General features: G+C 56.4%; 1 protein-coding gene and 1 non-coding gene across 2 annotated transcripts; one reads left to right on the top strand and one right to left on the bottom strand.

Annotated features, from left to right (window-relative positions):
* The first annotated feature begins 1,654 nt into the window (after positions 1 to 1,654).
* SKOR1 (SKI family transcriptional corepressor 1) lies at positions 1,655 to 16,091 on the top strand. Its single transcript, XM_011386474.2, is given in 17 exon segments — positions 1,655 to 1,944; positions 3,231 to 3,361; positions 3,364 to 3,421; positions 5,042 to 5,174; positions 5,264 to 5,396; positions 6,245 to 6,362; positions 7,217 to 7,907; positions 8,148 to 8,376; positions 8,872 to 9,189; positions 9,301 to 9,428; positions 10,520 to 10,610; positions 11,553 to 11,660; positions 12,199 to 12,270; positions 13,672 to 13,746; positions 14,004 to 14,078; positions 14,589 to 14,654; positions 15,198 to 16,091. Coding segments are annotated over 17 exon segments (2,811 nt in total). The 3' UTR covers positions 15,293 to 16,091.
* A 4,804-nt stretch (positions 16,092 to 20,895) lies between these two features.
* Positions 20,896 to 21,002, bottom strand: LOC111735921. Its single transcript, XR_002779006.1, has one exon. It is a non-coding gene; the product is annotated as a U6 spliceosomal RNA (small nuclear RNA).
* Positions 21,003 to 21,311: the final 309 nt, after the last annotated feature.

Genomic DNA, 21,311 nt, shown 5'->3' with positions numbered 1-21,311 from the left:
CATCCAACAAACATGTTGAGCACTTACTGTGTGCTAGGCCCCGTTCTGGGCCCTGGGAATACAACAGCAAACAAAACATCCCAGTGAGAGAGACAGAAAACACTCTCAAACAAATAACTAATCAGAAAACATTAAGCAGTGAACAATCCAATAATGAAAATAAAACAGCATAAGACAGAGAGAGATGGGGGCTCAGGCCAATAGGCAGACCCAGAGGAGGCCCTGTGTAGTGTCCAGGAGTGGCCTCTGAGGCTTCTGAAAGGCAGGCACTGGAAAGAGAAGTCAAGGCTGTCTACTTTGTGGGGCAGAAGCCTCTAGGTGGCATTGAATCTTCTTGGTGTGTTTCCTTGAGTTGGTTGGAAATTTCAGGGTGCCCACAAAGTCTCCTCTGTGCCGAGGACCTTGGAAAGAGACTGTGGCTAAGCTGGGGCCCAACAGGAAGGGAGCCTTTGGGTGGGAGAGTGGCTTGTGTGGATCTGGCATAGGGCAAGGATCCAAACTAGAGATCTGGGAGGAGGAGTCCTGGGTCCAGCTGAACTACTTGCCCACTCTCTTACCGGAATACCTCTGCTCAGGTCTTAGGGGCTTCTATGTCTGGTTGGAGCCAAGAAATGTGGTCCTGGGTTCCCTCCTCAGTCTCTTCCAGTCTAACTTGCAGATCCAAGTGCAGAGAGAGCCCTGGGATGGGCAGAGCCAATTCCCACGACCTTCAAACCACTCCCAAGGCCTTCTGACTCTGCCCCTCCCCCCAAACTTAAGAGACCTACACTCAACCAGGGCCCCTCAGGCCCCACCTCTTAGCGTTCCAGGAGAAAGATGTTCATCCACAGTGCTCCTGGGCCTTGGGGTAGGTCAGTACTTCAAACCACAAAGTGCCAGTCAGTGTGTCCATCCCACAGATGTAGATATTGAGGCCAAGTCAAGGTTTATGGTCACTTAGGTGGTCAGTAGAAGGAAGAACTGGATCAGGGCCGAGACTCTTCTTGCTCCTTTTGATGTCCCCAGGAACCGGGAGTCCTCCGCTGGGAGGAGCACAGGCTTGACCTCCGATCCCAAAGAGCGCATCTGGGCTGCAGGAAATTGGAGTGCACGGTCTCTGGCGAGTCTCTCCGGCCTCTCCTGGCCTTTGTCTGCCTCTTGGCACTGGATGTGAGGTGGGCCAGGAGCTCTGAGCCCTTGGTGGCGGGCTCACCTCTACTCAGGGCGGCCCAGAAGGCCCCGCGCAGCCGCCTTCGCTTTCCTGGGCCCAGCCACCGCGCGGGCCTCGGATCTATCTGGCCTTTGGATTAATATCCAGATATTAAGTAAACAATAAATTAGCAAAACTACAAGAAAATTTTACAGCCCTTTGCATTTGGCAATCATTGAGTGTTAATTAGAAATTCATTACAATTAAAACCCTGCCTAAACAGGGCCTGCGCGCCTTAATTACATCTGATTTTTAATTCAGAATACGTGTTTACACAGTAAGTGCTACGTACCCCATGATTATCCCCAATCCTCTTTATACTGTACTAATTATGTAAATTAAACCTAATTAACTGACGAAAACTGCCGTTAATTCAACTGGTAAAAGATATCTGCTTGCGGAGGAGGCGCGGCCGCCCAGCCCCAGCCCAAGCCAGAGCCAGAATGGGCGGCGGTACTCGGGGCAATGTGGTCGCGACGCTGGGTACACGGAGGCACTGCAGACCCCGCTGGAGTGGGGGGAGCACCTAATCCGGAATACAGCCCTCCGACCTTAGTGCCACCAGCAGTGGATAAAAGAGAAACCGCGCTAACGGGGGTCAAAAAGCCTAAGGGTACCGACTTCCACGGGCTCCCCAGGCGCTGGACAGAGCAGCAGGACTCAAAGGCCCCTCTGAGGAAGAAGGGTCCCACCCTGCCGCGTCTGAGCCTGAGTTCAATTCCCAGCGCTGCCCGGCACTGGCTGCCTGAATCAGAGCAAGTGACCTGGCTTCGCTAGGCCTGTTTCTTTCGCACAGAGTGTTGTGAAAGCGGTAATAAAAGCTTCTCCTTATTCTTCTTCCTTCACTAAGCGAGGCCCTCCGGATAGCGTGCAAGGCACAATATTTGGAGTCTGGGAGACCAGCCTGCGTCCTTTATTGACCAAGGAACCTGAGTCGGCTTCCACTACCTTCAGTTTCCTGTCTGTAAAATGGGAATAAATGATCCCTACTTATTGCCAGGGCCATTGTGAGAACCGTCTCTGCAAACTGTAAAACGACATTCGCGCTCATATTAACCAACTAGTTGCTGGGCCAGAACAGAGCCCTGGCCCGACCCCCAAGATCCGCTCTCTGGCCCACCCCCACTCCCCACCCCCATCCCCCGCCTCTCTCCATGCGCCTTCACTCCTTAGCCATCTCAGACCCGGGTCGGAGAGTTGGGTGGGTCCGCGAAGCCGCAGGCAGGCTCAGGGAGCTGTCCACAGCTTGGTGCTGAACGGAGACTCAGGGGGACCCAGCACGCCCCTGGTGCAGTAACCAGGAAAGGGAACTTTGTTCGAGAAGTCGCCGGGGCCCCGCAGCCAAACTGCTGGGATCGCCCTAGAGGCCGACCCCAGAGGCGTAGTTGGCCTTCATAGTAAAATAGAAGCAGGACAGACAGGCCCTGCTCACAGAACCCTTCCCAATCTCTTTCTACTCTCACTCCCCGCCACCCCGGGGGGCGTCCTGGCTCCGGGATCGTTGTCAACCACCACACCGAATTCTGAGATGCCTTTTAAAAAATCATTAGGAGGCTAAGAATAATTACCGAACGGGATTGTAATTATGGGGTGGGGGAGGCCGGCAGAGGGAGCTGGGGATGAGCAGGTGGAGGCTGGGGGCGGCTCTCGGACTGGGAGGGAAAATAGGTTCTTGTTTCTCTCAGAGGGAAGGTGGCGGGGGAGAGAGAACGGCAGAGTTAGAGCGGGACAGAGTTAGAGCCTGGAGAAGACCGAGGGGCCAGAGGCAGGGAGAAAGAAGACCCGAGCAGGCTCTGGGAGAAGAGAGATAGGCAGAAAGACCCAAAAGAGAGAAAGACGGAAACCGAGGGAGCTGAAAGCAAAAACCCACTCTAGAAGAGTCTCCGCAGAAGAGACAGAGCCCTCAAACTTGGGGGTAGTTTTCGAGGCCTCAGAAATCTGTTAACCAAGGGGAGAAGGAGGTAGCAAACGACTCCTCGGGCCTGTCCTGTCCGCTCCTCTCTTCGAGGGCTTGGCCCGGGTGATCCGCTCGCATCCTTAGAGGCTTTCCCAGGGTCCCTGAGAGCAAGAGGAAAAGAGAAAAGCGAGAGGGGAAAAGTGGAGGAGAAGGGGAGACGAACCCCAGAAGAACTGGAATGCAGGAGGGGAGAGGGCCTGTAACCCTGCGCAAGAGGGAAAACGAGGGGGCGGGGGCGAGGGCGACCCAGCGCCGCTGGCCGCGGAAGATTTATAGCGCCGCCCGGATTCCAAGGACGGGCTGCGCTCTCCGCTGCTGCCAACGTCAGTAGCTGCAGTGGCCGCTGCGCCCCCTGCCCGGGTCACCCGCCGCGCCCCGGGCCATCCCTGCCATTATTAACTTCTGTTTGATTAGGGTAATTGTTCAAACTTGAGCTGGACAGTATGATTAATTACAGTTTAATTAACGTGTCCATTAAGGACACTTAATACCACTGGAGGGGGGGCGGGGGGGCGCTGGGTGCGGGCAAAGAGGGAGGTGCGACTGGTAACTGCAAATGAAGTAGAGATCGAGATTAAGAGAGAGGGAGAACACGGGGACCCAATGGAGTAGTGGGGGGAAAGAATGATGAAGACTGAAACCGACAGACAGAAAGAGGGGACAGCGGTGGAGAGAAATGGACTTTGGGAAGAGAGAGGATGCCAAGGGGTGTCTGCAGCGTCAGGGGCTAGACCCCCACCACAAGGAAACTGAACTAGCAAGAAAGCTAGAGAGCAGTCTAGCAGTCAACTAGAAAGCATTTGACCCCCAGCTATCTCCCAGAGAGGCCTTAGCTCCTGCCCAAGGTCGGGGGCTTGGGGGATCCAAACCGAGTTCCTGAGTCCACTGCTAAGAGAAGGAGGCAGGAGGTCGCTCCTCTTCAAGCTGGAGCTGTCCTGACACCTCCCATCCAAGTCAGAAGCGGTGGGGGAATTGGTTTTGCCCCTTCCCAGCTGCCACCCCGCCCTGCCACCAACCCCCACCCCCACCCCCACCTCGCCGCCAGCGTGGTCTCTGCCCCAGCCCTGGTAACCTTACTGGCTCCCTAGGGCCACTCTCAGGCTCCATCATCCTGGCCCGAAAGAGTGGTACCACTCACTCCCCGCGCCCCTTCCTCCTCATCTGTCCTTAGTCTCATCACCCGGCTTTGGCCTGGACCACTCCTGGCCCCTAGGAGGGGAGCAGAGCTCCATTTCGTTCTTGGGGGCAAACTTTGCAGCCCCGGGCCCTTCTTCCCTCCTAGCCCCTTTGGCGAGCGCGGGCCGCAGGTGCCCGGCGCAGGGCGCAGGTGTGCGGCCGCTTACCTGGGGCGCGCAGGCCCGGGGCTGTGGGAAGACAGCGGGCGCGGCGTGTGGCCCGCGGGCTAGCGGGCCCCGGGAGGGTGCAAGCGATTGCGCGGGCGGTGGGTGTGGCGCCCCGGCTCGCAGCTGTCAGGCGCGCCCGCCCCGCGCGGGCCTCGCACTCCGGCTGTGACCGCCCCGTGCCCGTTGCCGCGCCATGCGCTCCAAGCTTCGGCCTCCGCTCCGGGCCCTTCTGGGGCCTCAAGGGCAGCGGCTCAAGGCACAGGTCTCCGCGCCCCGGGCCCTGGCGCCCCGCACCTGCTGAGAGCGGGCGCCGAGCGGGAGGGGCCGGCGGGGCCGCGGGTGTGAGCGCCAGGAGCCCGGGAGCGCGGCTGTGCGCGCGCGCGGGGAGGGGCCGCGCCGTCACCGGGAGAGCCTGGCGGATCCCGGACTCCCGCCCGCCGCGCACCTCCGCTCACTGCTCGCCCGGCTCCAGCCGCCACTGTCGCACGGTGAGTACCCGCGTCCGGTCATCCCCAGTCCCTTCACCCTGCCCCTACAGCTTCTTTCGTTTAGTTTGGATGTGGGTTCTTGTGCCTGTTGTTTTTATTATTATACCTTATTAAAGACTCCATCGTCTCACTCCCACCGCTGCCCTCCTCCCACCTCGTCGCCCTCTCCAAGCTCACCCCTCAAGCCCCAGGAGCTGGTGAGAGCTCCCCAAACCGCCCTAGCCGCTGATCCTTGTCGCTGCGTACAGTCCTTTGCCCCGGCTTCCGCTCTGGCCCTCGAAATTAGGTTCCTTTTGTAGAGTCCCCCTTGTCCTGGCTCCTGGGCCCGGAGCCCTCTCTTCCCACTCGGAAAAACCCTGTGGGGACGACAGACTCTCAGCTTGGGGAGAATGCCCTCAGTTCGAGGTGGTCCGTTCACTGTATGCGGGCAGGGCATACTTACCGATTTTGGGAAACCGATAAGACATCATTCCCCAGAGCCGCCCCCCACCCCGCCCCAGCCACCTCTTCAGCCCTCCTGAGAGCCCTTTCGGGGTTTGCCGGACTTGTCTTGCTAACCCTTCCGCCAGGGAGTTAGGACAGTGTTTTTGCCTCCTAAATTGTTACAAGGGACTTCAACGAGAAAGAAGGGTCAACTTGTTTCCATTCGATCCGCAGAAATAAAGATGAAACAGACAGATAACAGATAAATAGCTTGATATTTAAAGACGGTATGAAGACAGACGCGAGAATCTAGAGGAGAGAGCTGGGAGAGACAGCTCAGGGACGATACGATCGACAGATGAGGGGCACCTAGACAGAGAGGGCGGAAGACAGACAGACAGAAGATTCTGGTCTTCTTGATGAAGGCTTTTCAACTTGGATCCCCTCTGGAAAATGGTTTTTTTCTTTCCTGCCGAGTTTAGAGGAGGGGCCCTCAGGTTTGGGCTGCCTGGGCCGCAGAAGCACCTGCAGCAGCAAGCCTGGTGGAAGCCTTCGGTGTCTGAGGACACGTGGCTGGGCCCGGCCACCTAGAGAGCCCCAAGCATCAATCTCCCAGTCCTTCCACTGCTGAGGTCCGCGGGCACAGCTACTTCTCTCCCTGGGCGAGCGAACAAAGCATGGTACGGGCAGCTACTTTTGACCTGGAGCCTTATAGTGGCTTTGGAGACCGGCCAGTGTATGAGCAGGACAGCCTGGCATGAAGGGTACTCAGAGAAGAGACCCCTCCCCCCTCCCAAAAAAAGAGGAAGCCCAGAGAGACTGCATTTGGCTTGAACGAAAATAGACTATCTGAAGGAGGAAAACTTAGGGAGTGGACAGTTAGAAGTGAAGAAGTGGCTCCTAAGAAACTTCCTTGATAACCTCTCCATCTCACGTGCTGACCTGGATAGAAACCACCTTTGGTCTGGAACGCCACTAAAAATGCAGAAAATGTGCTTAGGACCTGCATGACCCTGGTCCCACTGATGGCTGGAAAGAAAATGGTTTCTATTTCCAGCCGGAATCCTTCTGCCCAAAGAACGCAGGGCTCCAGGCGTGAGAGGAGAAGCTCGGGTTGCAGAAAACAGTGCGGTTATCCTGGGAAGCCGGCTCTGCACGGAGCTGGATGAGCTGGGCGCACACGGCTTGCTTGGAGAGAGCCGGGTTCAGCACCGCGAACAGCGGTCGCCTCAGTCTCTCCACCCTCCCTCACAGCCTGGAGACCCTCCTCTTTCCCTCCCCCCCCCGCCCCCTGCTGTCTGGAGTTGGGCAGTGACCGCCCCTCCCCCCAACACCTTCAAGTTCTTCCCCCGCCCGTGTGCATGCGCGACTGAGCAGAGGGGCGGCCGGTCCCCAAAGTCCGGGCTTCAGGACCGGGGCGGATAGGGCACGCTGCGAGGGTGGCCGAAGGAGCAGGAATCTCGGCGGCGAGAAGGCTGGTTTTAGCAATGTCTTTGCTGTGTGGCCTTGGGCAAGTCACTCTCTGTCTCTGGGCTCCACTTCCACCCCATTCCGAAAATAGGATTGCGTGCCTAGCTGCCGGGGCATTCCTGAGGTCTCGATTACCCCTTCTCCTCCCCCAAACCCCGGGGGCTTTTGTTCCGGCGCCAGCACGCGTCTGAATAACAAAAGGCGCCCGTCCAGGGGGCGAATGAGCTTGGACTCCCCATTGCCAAGATTCCCCCGCGCGCCCGACTCGGCGCGCCCCGCTGGGCGGGCCCGAGCCGCGGCGGCGCTGAAAATGGCTCATCTGCTCTCTGATTTCTCTGTTTCGCAGGAGCGGCGGCATGGAGGCTCTCACCACTCAGCTGGGGCCGGGGCGCGAGGGCAACTCTTCGCCCAATTCTAAGCAGGAGCTGCAGCCCTACTCGGGCTCCAGCGCTCTCAAACCAAATCAGGTGGGCGAGACGTCGCTGTACGGAGTGCCTATCGTGTCTCTGGTCATCGACGGCCAGGAGCGCCTGTGCCTGGCGCAGATCTCCAACACCCTCCTCAAGAACTACAGCTACAATGAGATCCACAACCGCCGCGTGGCCCTGGGCATCACGTGTGTGCAATGCACGCCAGTGCAGCTGGAGATTCTGCGTCGGGCCGGGGCCATGCCCATCTCATCGCGCCGCTGCGGCATGATCACGAAGCGCGAGGCCGAACGCCTGTGCAAGTCGTTCCTGGGAGAGCACAAGCCACCTAAGCTGCCTGAGAACTTCGCCTTCGATGTGGTGCATGAGTGTGCGTGGGGCTCGCGTGGCAGCTTCATCCCCGCGCGCTACAACAGCTCTCGTGCCAAGTGCATCAAGTGCGGCTACTGCAGCATGTACTTTTCGCCTAACAAGTTCATTTTCCACTCGCACCGCACACCTGACGCCAAGTATACGCAGCCCGACGCTGCTAACTTCAACTCGTGGCGCCGTCACCTTAAACTCAGTGACAAATCGGCCACAGACGAACTGAGCCACGCTTGGGAGGACGTCAAGGCCATGTTCAATGGCGGCACGCGCAAGCGGACCTTCTCGCTACAAGGAGGCGGTGGCGGTGGCGTTAATGGAGGGTCGGGTGGGCCAGGGAAAGGTGGTGCTGGCGGCGGCGGCGGCGGGGGAGGCCCCGGGTGCGGTGCCGAGATGGCCTCAGGCCCGCCGCCCCACAAAAGCCTGCGCTGTGGCGAAGATGAGTCTACCGGGCCTCCTGGGCCGCCTCCTCCCCACCCGCAACGGGGACTTGGTTTGGCAGCGGGAGCTGGCGGCCCCGCGGGCCCTGGAGGGCCTGGTGGCGGCGCCGGCGTACGTAGCTACCCGGTGATCCCAGTGCCCAGCAAGGGCTTTGGCCTCTTGCAGAAGCTACCCCCGCCTCTTTTCCCTCATCCCTACGGCTTCCCCACGGCCTTCGGCCTCTGTCCCAAAAAGGACGACCCGGTGCTAGGCGCAGGCGAACCCAAAGGCGGCCCCGGCACCGGGAGCGGCGGGGGCGCAGGCACTGGAGGAGGTGCGGGCGGCCCAGGAACAGGCCACCTGCCCCCGGGGGCCGGAGCTGGCCCGGGCGGTGGCGCCATGTTCTGGGGTCACCAGCCCTCAGGGGCAGCCAAGGACGCTGCGGCCGTGGCTGCAGCGGCCGCCGCAGCCACCGTGTACCCGACGTTTCCCATGTTCTGGCCGGCGGCAGGGAGCCTCCCAGTGCCGCCCTATCCAGCGGCACAAAGCCAAGCCAAGGCCGTGGCGGCCGCCGTAGCAGCGGCAGCGGCGGCGGCGGCGGCGGCTGCAGGAGGCGGCGGCCCTGAGCCCCTGGACAGTGCCGAGCCCGCCAAGGAGGGCGGCCTGGGCGGAGAGGAGCGCTGCCCGAGCGCGCTGTCCCGCGGGCCGCTGGACGAGGAAGGTGCAGACGAGGCACTGCCGCCTCCCCTAGCCCCACTGCCGCCTCCGCCGCCGCCGACACGAAAAGGCTCCTATGTGTCAGCCTTCCGGCCTGTGGTCAAGGACGCAGAGAGCATTGCTAAGCTCTACGGTAGCACCCGCGACGCATACGGCTCTGGCCCTGCTCGGGGGCCGGGGCCGGGCGCAGGGTCCAGCGGCGGCTACGTGAGTCCGGACTTTCTGAGTGAAGGCAGCTCCAGTTACCACTCTGCCTCACCTGACGTGGACACTGCCGACGAGCCCGAGGTGGACGTGGAGTCCAACCGCTTCCCCGACGACGAGGGCGCCCCGGACGAGGCCGAGCCCAGCGCGACGGGTGCACCCAGCGCAGGATGCGGACTGGATGGCGACCAGCCCGCCGGGCCCCCGTCTACTACCTCCTCGGGTGTCGACGGTCCCACAGACTCTCCCGAGGGCGGTAGCCCTCACCTGCGGCGTCGCCCCGGGTTACCCTCAGCCAGCCGGTCCGCATTTGGGGACCTGGCGGCCGACGACGTGGTGCGGAGACCCGAGAGGAGCCCGCCGAGCGGCGGCTATGAGCTGCGAGAGCCTTGCGGGCCGCTGGGGGGCCCGGCCCCGGCCAAGGTGAGCCCCGCGCCCGCCGGTTGGTGGCTCCTTCCTGCTTACCCCTAGGCACCACGGGGTTGCAGGCCCGGCGCTGGCCGGGTGAGGGATGGGAATTTTAATCTGAGCGAGCGTTCGAGCGGCAGGCCCCGGCTGTTCTCTGGATAGACCCATCTTTAGGAGCACTATGGAGCTGGACTCTCTGGGACCCCCAGCTGAGGGTTTTAGAAGATCCTGGGGGCAAGCCTGAGAAACGCGTGTGCTTTTCTCAGTGGTGGAAGTAAGGAGACAGGCAGACAGAAAGAGAAATAAAAGGGTTCTAGAGGAAGAAAAAGGAAGAGAGAAAGGGACCCAAAGCCAGAGAAAAGTGCTCGTGAGGCCAGGCCCGTAGCACGATCGCCTGGATGGGGATCAAAGCCTCGGGGAAGAGCAGCGGGTAAAGAGAGGGCGACCTCTCCCCCAAGCAGGGCCACTGCCATACGCGGCCCCCGGAATCTTCTTCCACGCCAACTAGTAGTTGTCCGAGCCTCTTCGAATTCCCACCTTGAGAACCACAGGGGTCGTGGTGAGAAGCTGTCGAGACCGTGTGCAAGGCATGAGAGGGGCTCTCGGGTTCTCGGGGTCGCGGGTTCGGGTGTGTGTGGGTGCTTGGGGGGGGTGCAGCTAAGCCGGAATTGTTGGCTATTTGAAAGTGGGTGCGCACACTTGTACATTTCCATTCGGTCCATTAAAACACGAATCGTTAGCCAGATGCGAAAGGCGTCATTTATGCCGGGAACCCGGCGCGGGCAGGAGGGAAGATGCGGAAAAGCAGGCTGGTGAAGAGCATGCGGGCGCTGCTTTGAACCGCCCTTGGCTTGGGAGCCGCTTTGTGTGTCGGATAATTTTCTCTAGGGTGCTAATAATTACCCCGAATCTACAACGGTGATGCGGCCTCCGAGGGCGCAAGGCTGCTCCTTGTGCGTCACTGCCGCCCGGGGCGCTTCAGTCCCACCGGCGAGTCGACCTCGGCCACCCCCCAGCACTCCCTCCCGGCTGCGGCGCAAGGCTAGGCTGTTCCCATCCGCCGCCAAACGTCCTTCTAACCGCCTGTCATTTCTTGGCTGGCACAGGTGTACGCGCCAGAGCTGGACGAGCATGTGAAGAGCGCGGCGGCGGCGCTGGGGCCCGCGGCCTCCTACCTCTGCACCCCGGAGGCCCATGGTAACGCCCCCAGCCCCCCCTGCGGAGATCGCTGGCCAATGTGACGCGGGGACCGCAGGCAGAGGGCCGGGGCCAGGGGAAGACTACGAGGGAAGAGGAGAGGAGCCAAGAGGCAGAGAAAGGGAGAGAAAGAGGGAGAGGGAAAGAAAAAACAATGGGGGGGGGGGGGGGGGGCGGGGAAGGAAGCTGAGTGAGAACTCTCAACAACTTCCATCATTTAGTTAACGACAACAAGCCTCCCTCTCCAGCACACAAACGCATGCTCACGTACACCTCATACACTGGATTAAAACGTTTTAAAAATCGCTCTTGGCACCCCTTTAAAGTCCTCTCATTTATTCAGCAAGTGATTTTGCCCCGAGGTCCCCGGTGTTCAGGCCGAGTCCAGCGGATGGTGGGGGTGCTTGGCTGTGCACTTGGGTACTCCTGACGCTTCATGGTAGCTGCGGCCCCATGCGGGTGGGGGAGGCCTGCAGGTGCGCGCGGGACCCAGTGGCTCGCAGAGGAGGGGCCTCGGGCCTCGGGAATGCGGGCGGGCTGAGTCCAGGAGAAGCCTCCCTCGCAGCCACTACTCTCACGGGCACCGCCTGGGCCGCGTTCTCGACGGGAGCGGCTCAGGCCGACTCAGCGGCCACGCGCACTCGCGGTGCCCTAGTATTGGCGCGCGATGTAGGTCGCTTGTCCCTAGTGGGCTCAGTTGCTCGTATTGCTATTTTCCGAGGGGCTGGGGAGGGGGCGTGGAGCCGGAGAAGATCAGATCGCGCGCAGGGGAGGGGGTGCCCGGCCCAAAGCCTGAGGGTGCAAGCCCAGGCGCACAGCCGGGAACAGCAGCAGCCACAACGCTTTTAATTAGGGCTCGGGCGCCCCGACCGCGGCAGCTCTGGCCGTATCGGGGTCACGATTTCTTTGCCTCTCCTTGAAACTCGGTTTATTGCCTTTAAGAGCCAGATAAGGAAGACAATCACTCGACCGCCGACGATTTGGAAACGAGGAAATCCTATCCAGACCAAAGGAGTATCTCCCAGCCAAGTCCTGCAAATACAGACCGAGGTGAGTCCTAGGACCCTCGCGCACTCCCTCAGTCGTGGGCTAGGGCCTAGGTCGCCCAGGTTCCCACTGGCTTCGGTTAGCGAGGAAGGCTTTCAATCAAGCGTAAGCGGCGGCCGGTCTCCTCCTGAGACTGGTAGATAAATATTTAAACCACGCGGGCAACATGCAGGCCAACTTTTGAGTTGCTTACCTCCTTGGTCAGTTTAGGGCTCTTCGGGGTAAGAGAAGAGGGCATATAAGAAGGAAATGAGGGACACCATAACCAACATACAACGAGTCGAAGGGCACTTTCTGGCCTAAGGATAGCCTGTCTTCCTTGAGTCCACTCTCCTGCAGGGTGTCCCTCTTTAAAATGATGGCCGCACCCCTAAAATGGTGCCTTGGAAGGTGGATAGTACTGGATGACTGCAATTGTCTCCTCTAAAGGCAGAGGGCCTGGAGTAGGTCCCTGACTTAGTGCAGTTCCGGGGAAGCTCACTCCTCCCCTCCCAAGACTTCTCCCAGGACAGAACCCCTCTTACCTGCCCTTGTATCCCAGGCGAAGATGGGCTCACCCTTGATGTCACAGGAACTCAGCTAGTGGAGAAAGATATCGAGAACCTGGCCAGAGGTGAGGTTAAATCTGTGAAATGGGGCTACAATGTGCTTGGGGGAGATGGGCCCTTCTCGTAGATGGGGTGTTCTTCCTGTAGGTGTAAGAGTGAGAAAGCAGGGCTCTTGGAGAATCAGTTTTCACCGAATGAAAAGGTTGCATTATCCTGATACAGGTGTGTATGTGTGTAGAGGGTGGCTAGAGGGAACTAAAGCCCCAGACATTCTTGGGAGTTTGAGTTCCCAAGGCCACGCCTGTCTGAACAGCCAAGTGAGAAAGAGAAATGGGAAACGATCCTCAGAACTTAATGCATGTGGACAATCAGACAGGACAATCTGGGTCTCCCAAACTCACTGGAAAACATGACTTTCTGAATAGCAAGATTCGTAAGAGACATTTACTTAAGGAATGTTTGAGAGATTAATTTTCCCTGGAATTAATGCATAACCACTCACTCTGCCCTAAATGGGTTGAGGATGGAACTTGGCCGAGTAGGATCCTGGGGTTGTTGCTCAGCCTGCACAGGGAAGAGTATGGCTTGAAGCACAGAGGAAGGTAGCTGCAAACCCCACTTTTGACCTCTATCTCCCAGTGTGTGTGTGTGTGTGTGTGTGTGTGTGTGTGTGTGTGTGTGTGTGTTCTGCTAGGGAAAGATTTCTCAGAGAGCCACCCATGGGGAGGACCCAAATATCTATAGCTCCATAGTCAGGACAGCCCCCTGCCACTTCTCTGGAGCTGTTCTCTGCGGGCACTGACAGGATTTACAAACCTTTCTGCTCCCCTCTTCCCAAACCAGCCTTTGGATGGGCTTGGAAATTGGAATGGGGAGAGAGAAAAGCATTGGTGGTCTTTTATTCTGCCTAGTTACAGATTTTACAGGATATGCAATTACCTTCAAAATCATTGGTGCTTTCTGTGAGTGTTCTTAGCATGAATTTGAGGTCTGGGTACCTCCTGAAATTGCAAACACATTGTTGTGAGTATATGTATTTTTCCAAGATCAGGGTCCAAGGCTTTGACCAGATTCTCCTTGCCCTGTATTATTGAAGGGAGAGATTAGGCCTGTCTTCCGAAACGTAAATCCAGTCCTCCTGGGTCAACCTCTAAGGTTAGGGAGTAGGAACAACTTAAAGCAGTTGTCACGCTGGTTAATGCCTTGAGCCGGGACCTAGAAGTCCAGTATGCATTCTACCATCCCAAATTTGATTCTCCTGGGCAGTCTATCTCCCAGCCCCCTTTTCTTACCCAAATCCTTTGGGAGGAAATGGGAAAACTGAGTGCTGAGGGCTTCTACCTACCAACCCCACCGGCCCCAATTCTTATCTCAGGGTGATTGGCCAGGGCAGGACTGGGTGACTCTGGGCTGCCTGGTTCCTGCACATCCCTCCCCTTTACCTCCCACTCTCACCCCTTTCACAGACGAATTGCAAAAGCTGCTCCTGGAGCAAATGGAGCTGCGCAAGAAGCTGGAGAGAGAATTTCAGAGTCTTAAAGGTACCCCCATCCCGACCCACCTCACTTCACCCCTCCTCCGCCTTATGGCCAGAACCTTCTTCCCGCGCTCCTGGCCTCCTTCCGGGACCCCATTTCAGGCAGCTGCCCTGCGCGCCCGGCGGAAGCCGCTGAACTCTCCATTCCAGGAGGTTCCTGCCACGCCAAAGACTGAGGGGGTGGGGAGGGAGTGAGTGGTGGGGAAATGGGGCCGAGGAGGGGGCTGTGCATAACAGCTCTCACTTAATCAATTTGCACAGATAATTTTCAGGATCAAATGAAGAGAGAATTGGCTTATCGAGAAGAAATGGTGCAACAGCTGCAAATTGTCAGAGGTAAGACGGGAGTCAGGTGAGCGCGTGCACGGGCCGTAACTGCCTCTTGTCTGGCAGGAGCCGCAATGTTGGCTCAGTCATTTGGATTTAAATGGAAGGTAATTTAACAATTATTTTTTTATTTAATATCCTTTGTATACTCTGATTAGCCTCAGAATGGCAAGCGAGCCCAGCAAACGGCTTGCAGGCATCATTACATGGAGTGATTGAACTTCTTATCGCGGCAATTTCCATGGTTTCTAAATTAAAAATCGAGGCGTAAAATTACCTGGGAAGTAATGCCCAAGTTTGCTTTAATTTTGGTTAGATCCGTCTGCCTTTAAGCGCCATCCCAGGCCATTTCCTCCCTCCACCAGGCTGCAGTTGGGAGCATAGATACCCCCTCCCTCAGTCCCTGGACTTGTTTTTGCTAGAGGATGAGAGCTGGGGAGAGAGTGAGGCCCGGGATGTGACCCCGGCCAGCCTGAGGGTGGTCTCATTTCCTCACCAGCCCCTCCTTATGTCTTCCAGACACTCTGTGTAATGAACTTGACCAAGAGCGGAAGGCGCGCTATGCCATCCAGCAGAAGCTAAAAGGTGCGGAAGCCGGGGAACAAAGATAGGAGGGGTTCCAGACGCTGGCTGTGTCCGCGAATGAATGAACGATCGACTGAATAAATGAATTGGGGGGGGGGAGGTAGTGAGAGAGGAAGGCCAGGTCTACATGGATCAGAAGCTGAGAGGAGGGAAATAGGATTTATTATTATTTTTATTATTTATTATTATTTAATGGAGAAATGATCCTAGAACAGTGGGATAGGGAGAAAGAGTCCCTTGGGCTCTGGGCATTGGAAAATCTGCCGTGGGGTCCAAATCTGGCCTTGTGCAGATGGACCTACCTCTTTCTGTGCCTCAGTTTCCTCTTCTGTAAAATGGGGCTATTGAACCAGAACAGTGGTTCTGAATCCCCAGGATCTCTCTCCTACTCTCCTACCATCTTCTGATTCACTGGCTTCAGAATCACTGAGCCAGAGGGGGGTGGGTGAGACTTGGGCTTTAAGGGGAGTGGGACGGGTGGACCACGCCGGTGAAGCCAGGCAGGCCAGGCACCCAACGTGGCCCGCTCGACTGTCTCTCTAGAAGCCCACGACGCCCTGCACCACTTCTCCTGCAAGATGCTGACGCCCCGCCACTGCACTGGCAACTGCTCCTTCAAGCCCCCGCTGTTGCCCTAGGGTCGGCCCGTCGTCCGCGCCCACGCGCCCTCAAGCCATGCTGCTCTCTTCTTGTAAATACCCGCGGCCGCGGCGGCCAGAGCGAGGAACAAGCCATTCCGACCGGACCGATGTAAATAAAGCCTCCCGCCCGCCCTCCTCCCGGGCGCCTCGGCCTTGCCCGTTCCCTTCCGGGCGTCCCAGTCCGGGGCCCCATCTCCGATTCCAAGTGTAAATACCACTTCGCCCCACGGTTGAACTCCAAGGCATTGGGACTTCATGGGGTTAACTGGACAGGAGGGAATAAGAAGGGGGGAGACCTCTCCCCCAACCCGTTCAGCCTCGGACCCCCAGTTGTGATTAAAATGTAGCAACTTTGCTGGCTCTGGCCCTGCGCTCCCTGTCCCGTCCACTTCTGAAACTTGTTCCTAATGACAAAGTGGCTATGTGCAATGGATATAAGTGTACTGTGAGTCTCTTGGTTCAGTATTAGGTTCACTTTAATTTATTTATGCTGTAAGTTAATTTTGCTTCCTTTTCCTGAACCTACTTCCCTTCCCGTTTTGCAGTCCCCTTTGGGTTTTGCTTTGTCTGTTTTTTGTTGTAACCTCTTGATGTAACAGCACTTTAAAAAGGGCAACAATTGACTCACGAGATGGAGACCACCTTGAGCCTGTTTGGGGAGACCACCCTGTATCCGTGACTTTTGTTTTTAATAATAAAAAAATCTGTCACTTCCTGAGGCTGTGGAGGCGGGAGTTGGAGGGGGAGGGGAACGGAGGGAGGCTGAGAGCTGCTCAACAGGTGGAGTGTGAGGGACCGCAGAGCGGGTTCCGGGGCGTCAAGGCTGAGAATAGCGCCCGCTCAGGTGAGCAGCAGCGAGCGCCTGACTTCTCCACCAGACCTTCAGACACACCCAGCTTGCCCCACAGGCCACCCCCCGCGCCCACCGCGTTTAGTACCCTTCGTTGGGCCGCGACCCAGGTAAAGAGGACTACGACGGTTCCTGGCACACTGGTCTCTGACTCTTCCCTCGAGCACTCGCAGGAGACGAGTTTATTCGTACCATTTCCACGCCTGTCTCACCTGGGAAGTCACCTCCAGGGCGCTTAGAGACGGGGCGCTACCCAGAATCCCAGGTTCAACCAGAATTGCCAGGAGGTGGGGACACCGTGGGCCTGGCCCTGGAGCGCTAGGGTGGGGTGCGGGCCAAGGTATAGAGGATGGGCCTGGGCAGACCTGGAAAGGCAGAGCCAGACTCCACTCTGGGGCACTGACGCCCTTCCGCTGCCTAGCCGCGACACAAAGGAGCTCTGGCAAAGTTTAACGTTCCGTCCGTTTTAGTTGGAGTGTGTTTGCAGACATGGAGGAGTCCAAGGTGGAGGGTGAAGTCTGCCCGCCGCAGGTGTCCGAGTCGCCGCGCTCGCCAGGTCCAGACAGCGCGTGGCGGGGCGCGGGAGCCGCGGTTGCTGAGGCCCCACCTGGCCGCCGGCCTCTGGTCGGCCTTAGTTTCCACAACGCACCTGCTAGGGAAGCTACAGATAAAGAACGGAAACTGCCCCGTAGTGGGGGGCGGGGAAAGTGTGGATGGAACGGGAGAGTACACTATATTGGGAACCACGCAGCCCTGGTCTCCAGTTTTACCTTCTCGGCTGAGTAGCCGGGTGCCGTGTCGCGCCATTTGTGCCTCCTAGGTTTCCGTGTTGGCCTCTGTAGGCCCCTCTCCGCGCGCGGTGTGGAAGCGCTCCGGGAGGAAAGCAGAGCGCAGGGCAGCAGCAGTGCGCGGCCGGGACCAGCTCCCAGAGGACCCCGCCCTCCGCATACACCCGGGCTTTCCCCGAGTGTTGGTCTCAGAGCTGCGCGGGGTCCCACGCACGTAGACCATGGAGGCGGGCGTGTGGTTCCGCGGTATCCGAAGAGCAGCTTAGGCCGGGAAGTTTGGTGGCTGGTCGTTCAGAGGGACCGGGACGGAGCTGGCGAGCAGGGGGTGCAGGCGCGGAACCCGACCACGCGGTCAAGGCCGGAAGCCAGTCTCCAGCGCACCCTGCGCGTTGGGCTCGGAGTCCTCAAGCTAGACACAGAAGGCACATGAGTGAGAATGGCTGCGAGGGCGCGGGGGGAACGGCGAGGTCGCGGAGGGATGAGGTGGCCTCGAGATGCAAGGTCTTTCCGCAGGGACACTCCTGGGAGCGGGAATATTTTCTATGGGCCGAGCGGGCTGTACCAAAAGTGAAATTGATGTCCAGAGAGGAAGTGACTTGCGTCCCCAGGGCGTGCGGGGCGGGTGGGGGAGGGTGCGGCGAGCGGAGCTGGGACCCGGCAGGGCAGCGTGGGTGTTGGAGAGTGTACGCACCTTTCCCCCCTTGCACAACCGCACCTTTGGAAGCCGCACTTTCCCTCTTGGTAAAATGCGGCAATAGTTATAACCCAGACAGGAATTTCCGTGGCTGCGGCCCACACAAATATTCCTTGTCACCTTTCCTTTCCTAATTCCCTCAAGTGGAGAAAAAAGCCGTAGGCAGCTGGGGCCTGTCGAAAAGGGCGCCCCATCTGGGCCAGAATCTCTGAGGATTGGAGATGTAGGCGGATCCGACCCAGAAAGCTCTGTCGCCAAAACGCTCTTGGGCTCCGCGTCCCTTCAGAAGTGGTTTGTTCTCCCCCAAATGTTAATAACCAAACGATTGGTATGGATGTAATTATCAATAATTATACGAATTATTGCTGATTGCGGGGCTCGTAGCTACTTTAATTAGTTTACCAGATTCTAATTAAGTTAAATGAAACATTAATAGGGAAAATATGCTTTGAAAAAAAAGAAAAACAGAATTTTTTAGAAGTCTATTTCTCGCCACAACGTTGCCACCTTGCGATCCATTTTAGGCATTACAGCCAGCGTCCGAAGACTCCAAACTTGGTCGCCTTGTCTTTAGAACAAAAAGTGAGGCTTGGGGAATCGGGAGCTGTCTGTGGGGCACAGAATGTCCTCCCGGCTGTTCTTTCGGGGTGTTTGGTTCCGCATCCCTGACCCCCGGCGGTTCCCACAGGAGGTCTGACTCTGGAGTGCAACGTCTGAGGGTAAAGAACCTGGTAAATCATGAGCTTTCAATCTCCCACTCCTTTTTCAGCAGAGGAACTCTGGTTTCTCCATAGGGAGCCGCGGTGGGACAGGTGGTCTCCATCTTCACCTGTCTCAGCAAATCCAGGGTGAGAAACAGGCGCTAGTGGAGACAGCATCAGGTTGCTTGATTTTTTCATTCCCCTGGGAGAAACAAAGAGGTCACTTCCAACCTCCATTTACTCTGTAAATAAGGGTAATCTGTTGGCAAAAAAAAAAAACCCAAAAACAAAAACAACAACAACAAAAAACACCTGAAAGACCCCTGGGTCCCTGGGAGTGATATCTATGTTCCCACTGCACTTAGCCCACGAGGTTAACAGGACACTCACCTCCTGAGTTATCCTTGGTTGTGTGTGTCTTGTTTCCCATAGGACTGTAAGTACACTGGCAACAGGGGCAGCATCTTGCTCTTCCTTATGACCTCCAACACAGGTTCAGTGCATCACAGGTGCTCAAGAGTTGTCTAGATGAATGGCTTCTAACTTTGTGGTTCATCTGCGTGCTGGAAATGTCTGAGGGAAGGAATCCTTAGGTGTTTATGGACAATGGCTACTGAGAAGTATTTAAGCTCGTTTTCCTAATATTAATTAAGCACAAGGTTGCTGCTCAGACGATCGATCCTTCATCAATAAGATTAGTTTTGGGGACAGGTGTCAGATAAGTGATTGTCAGCCTAGAATAGGAAAACTTTTTTCCTCTTCCACTTTCATGCAAAAGAGGGTACTCCTTCTTTGCATTTTGCCAGGTCACCGAGCACATATCTGTCCACCCATTCCCAGCTACTCTGCTCTAAAGTATAGACTCAATCCTTTGCAAAAATGAGACTCTGTTCTTGAATTCAGAGCACCAGTAAAGTAGATCTACATGCTCTTTCCATTAATTCTAAACAGCTTTATCTCCTACTCTTCACCCTCAGAGTTTGCATAGTGTTTGATTATGTGCACAAACTCTGTAGCCAGATTTCTTAGGTCTGAGTCCCTTCTCTGCTGCTGACTAGTTGTGTGACATTGGTCAACTAGTTAAATCTCTCTGTGCCTCAGCTTCCTCATCTATAACACGAGTGGGGAAAGTGTACCTAATTCACAGAACTGTGCAGAGCCAGGAGAGCCAGCCAGGTCTCTGGCTTTTCCAAGACTAGGAATTGCTTATCTTTCCTAATTTCCGGTGTGAGATAAAGGGTCATGCCAAGAGTTTCTTTAGAAGGAGAGGGAGACACACCAGCGTTGGTAGTTTCCTTGTTTGGCATCTCAGTAGGAGGTATTTTTTAAAAAAAACACTCGTCCAATTGCCGAAGTGGCCTCCAAAGAACCAGGCAGCGTTGGAGGAAGAAAGAAAACCAAATATTGGTTTTTCTAAACCTCTAACTCCATGCATTGGAAACCGTGAGCCGACGAAGAGGCGCAACGAGTGGTCCCACAGACTCCTATTCTCGGCTGTTACCTGGAAAAGATCATTTCACCCCTACTGAAGAGAACATAAATGGGTCCCTGATGGAACGCTGCACCGCAGCTACCAGCGCCGGCGGGAGAGTAACCGTCGCTGCTCCGGGGCGGTGCTGGGGCTCTCAGTCCCTGACTCTCTCCCGCGACTTCGGCAGCACAGAGCCTGCGAGCGGTGCTACCACTGGACGCCCACCGACTGGCCTTCCAGAGGCTGCAGGGACAGCAGGGCGGACTACTGCGTGCTCAGGCACCAGTAAAGCATATGCACCAACATTTTCTCCTGGAAATAAATAAATTGATATTTCAAAAACATTGACAAAGTCATCACAGGAAATCTGAACTTTGTCTTCTTCTTATCTTACTAGTTAGGAGTGTGTGTGTGTGTGTATGTGTGTGTGTGTGTGTGTGTGTGTGTGTGTGTGTGTGTGTTCAATTGCCTGGGGACAGGGCCCCGATCTTTACAGGGACTGTGCCTTTAAACGTCTTATCAGGCCTTGTCTCAGCCACTTACTAAATTACATAATCTTGCCCAGGTTACTTCTCAGCGTCTCTTGTAAAATGGTGACAGTAACACCCACAGGGCAGGGCTGTCAGGAATATTAAAATGAGATATTGGTGAAGCCCCTGGGACATGGTAGATACTCAGTAGAGAGAGGGCATGATTTGCTTATTTATTTAAGATTCAGAGGCAGCAGGAAAAATCAGTTCCGTTGCACGTTCGTGTTATAGATCATTTCATGTTTATTAGAGCACTGAGCTCTTGTTGTTTTGGACCCGAAATGGACTAAGTTAGGCAAAGCCATTTCCTTAAGTGAAAGGTAACAATCATATAACTCAGGATACTGCGGAGAGAAGCAGAGGTACGATGGAAAAGATGGAAGTCTGGGGACCCAAAGGCCGGAGGGAAAAAGCACAGCCAGCGGATAAATCTGACTACTGTCCTCATCTTCTTTTATTCCGTCTTCTAGTGTTAGTTTCCTTTGTGTCAAACAAAAGATAGAACCTGTAGATGAAGAGTGTTTGCATCGAGGTGCAAACCGTGCACCGGGGTAAATTCCCGTTAAGAAAATATGGAACGCTTCACGAATTTGCGTGTCATCCTTGCGCAGGGGCCATGCTAATCTTCTCTGTATCGTTCCAATTTTAGTATATGTGCTGCCGAAGCGAGCACGGTGTAACGGTTGTCTCAGAAGGTATATAAAGCCAAGAATACAGAATCTTTTACAGTTATGGTAACTATATAGAATAGTTTAAATTCCAAAATAGTCAAGGAAATATGACCTTATGTGTTACACATACCATAATTATATCTTTATGATTATGTTCACATTAAATCTAATCGCCTCTCTGACCCTCTTACAGTATATATGCAAATGAAGGAACCATGGGAAATTGGCCCTCTGCCCGCCCGACCTCTGCGCCCCTAGCGGACGGAGCCGCGCTCGGTCACGTGAGGCGCGCTGCTGCGTTCCTTTCTCGG

Source organism: Pteropus vampyrus, unplaced genomic scaffold, assembly GCF_000151845.1.
Source record: "Pteropus vampyrus isolate Shadow unplaced genomic scaffold, Pvam_2.0 Scaffold15, whole genome shotgun sequence".
In the NCBI taxonomy this organism is placed as follows: domain Eukaryota; kingdom Metazoa; phylum Chordata; class Mammalia; order Chiroptera; family Pteropodidae; genus Pteropus; species Pteropus vampyrus.
This window is presented reverse-complemented; position numbering and strand designations above follow the sequence as displayed.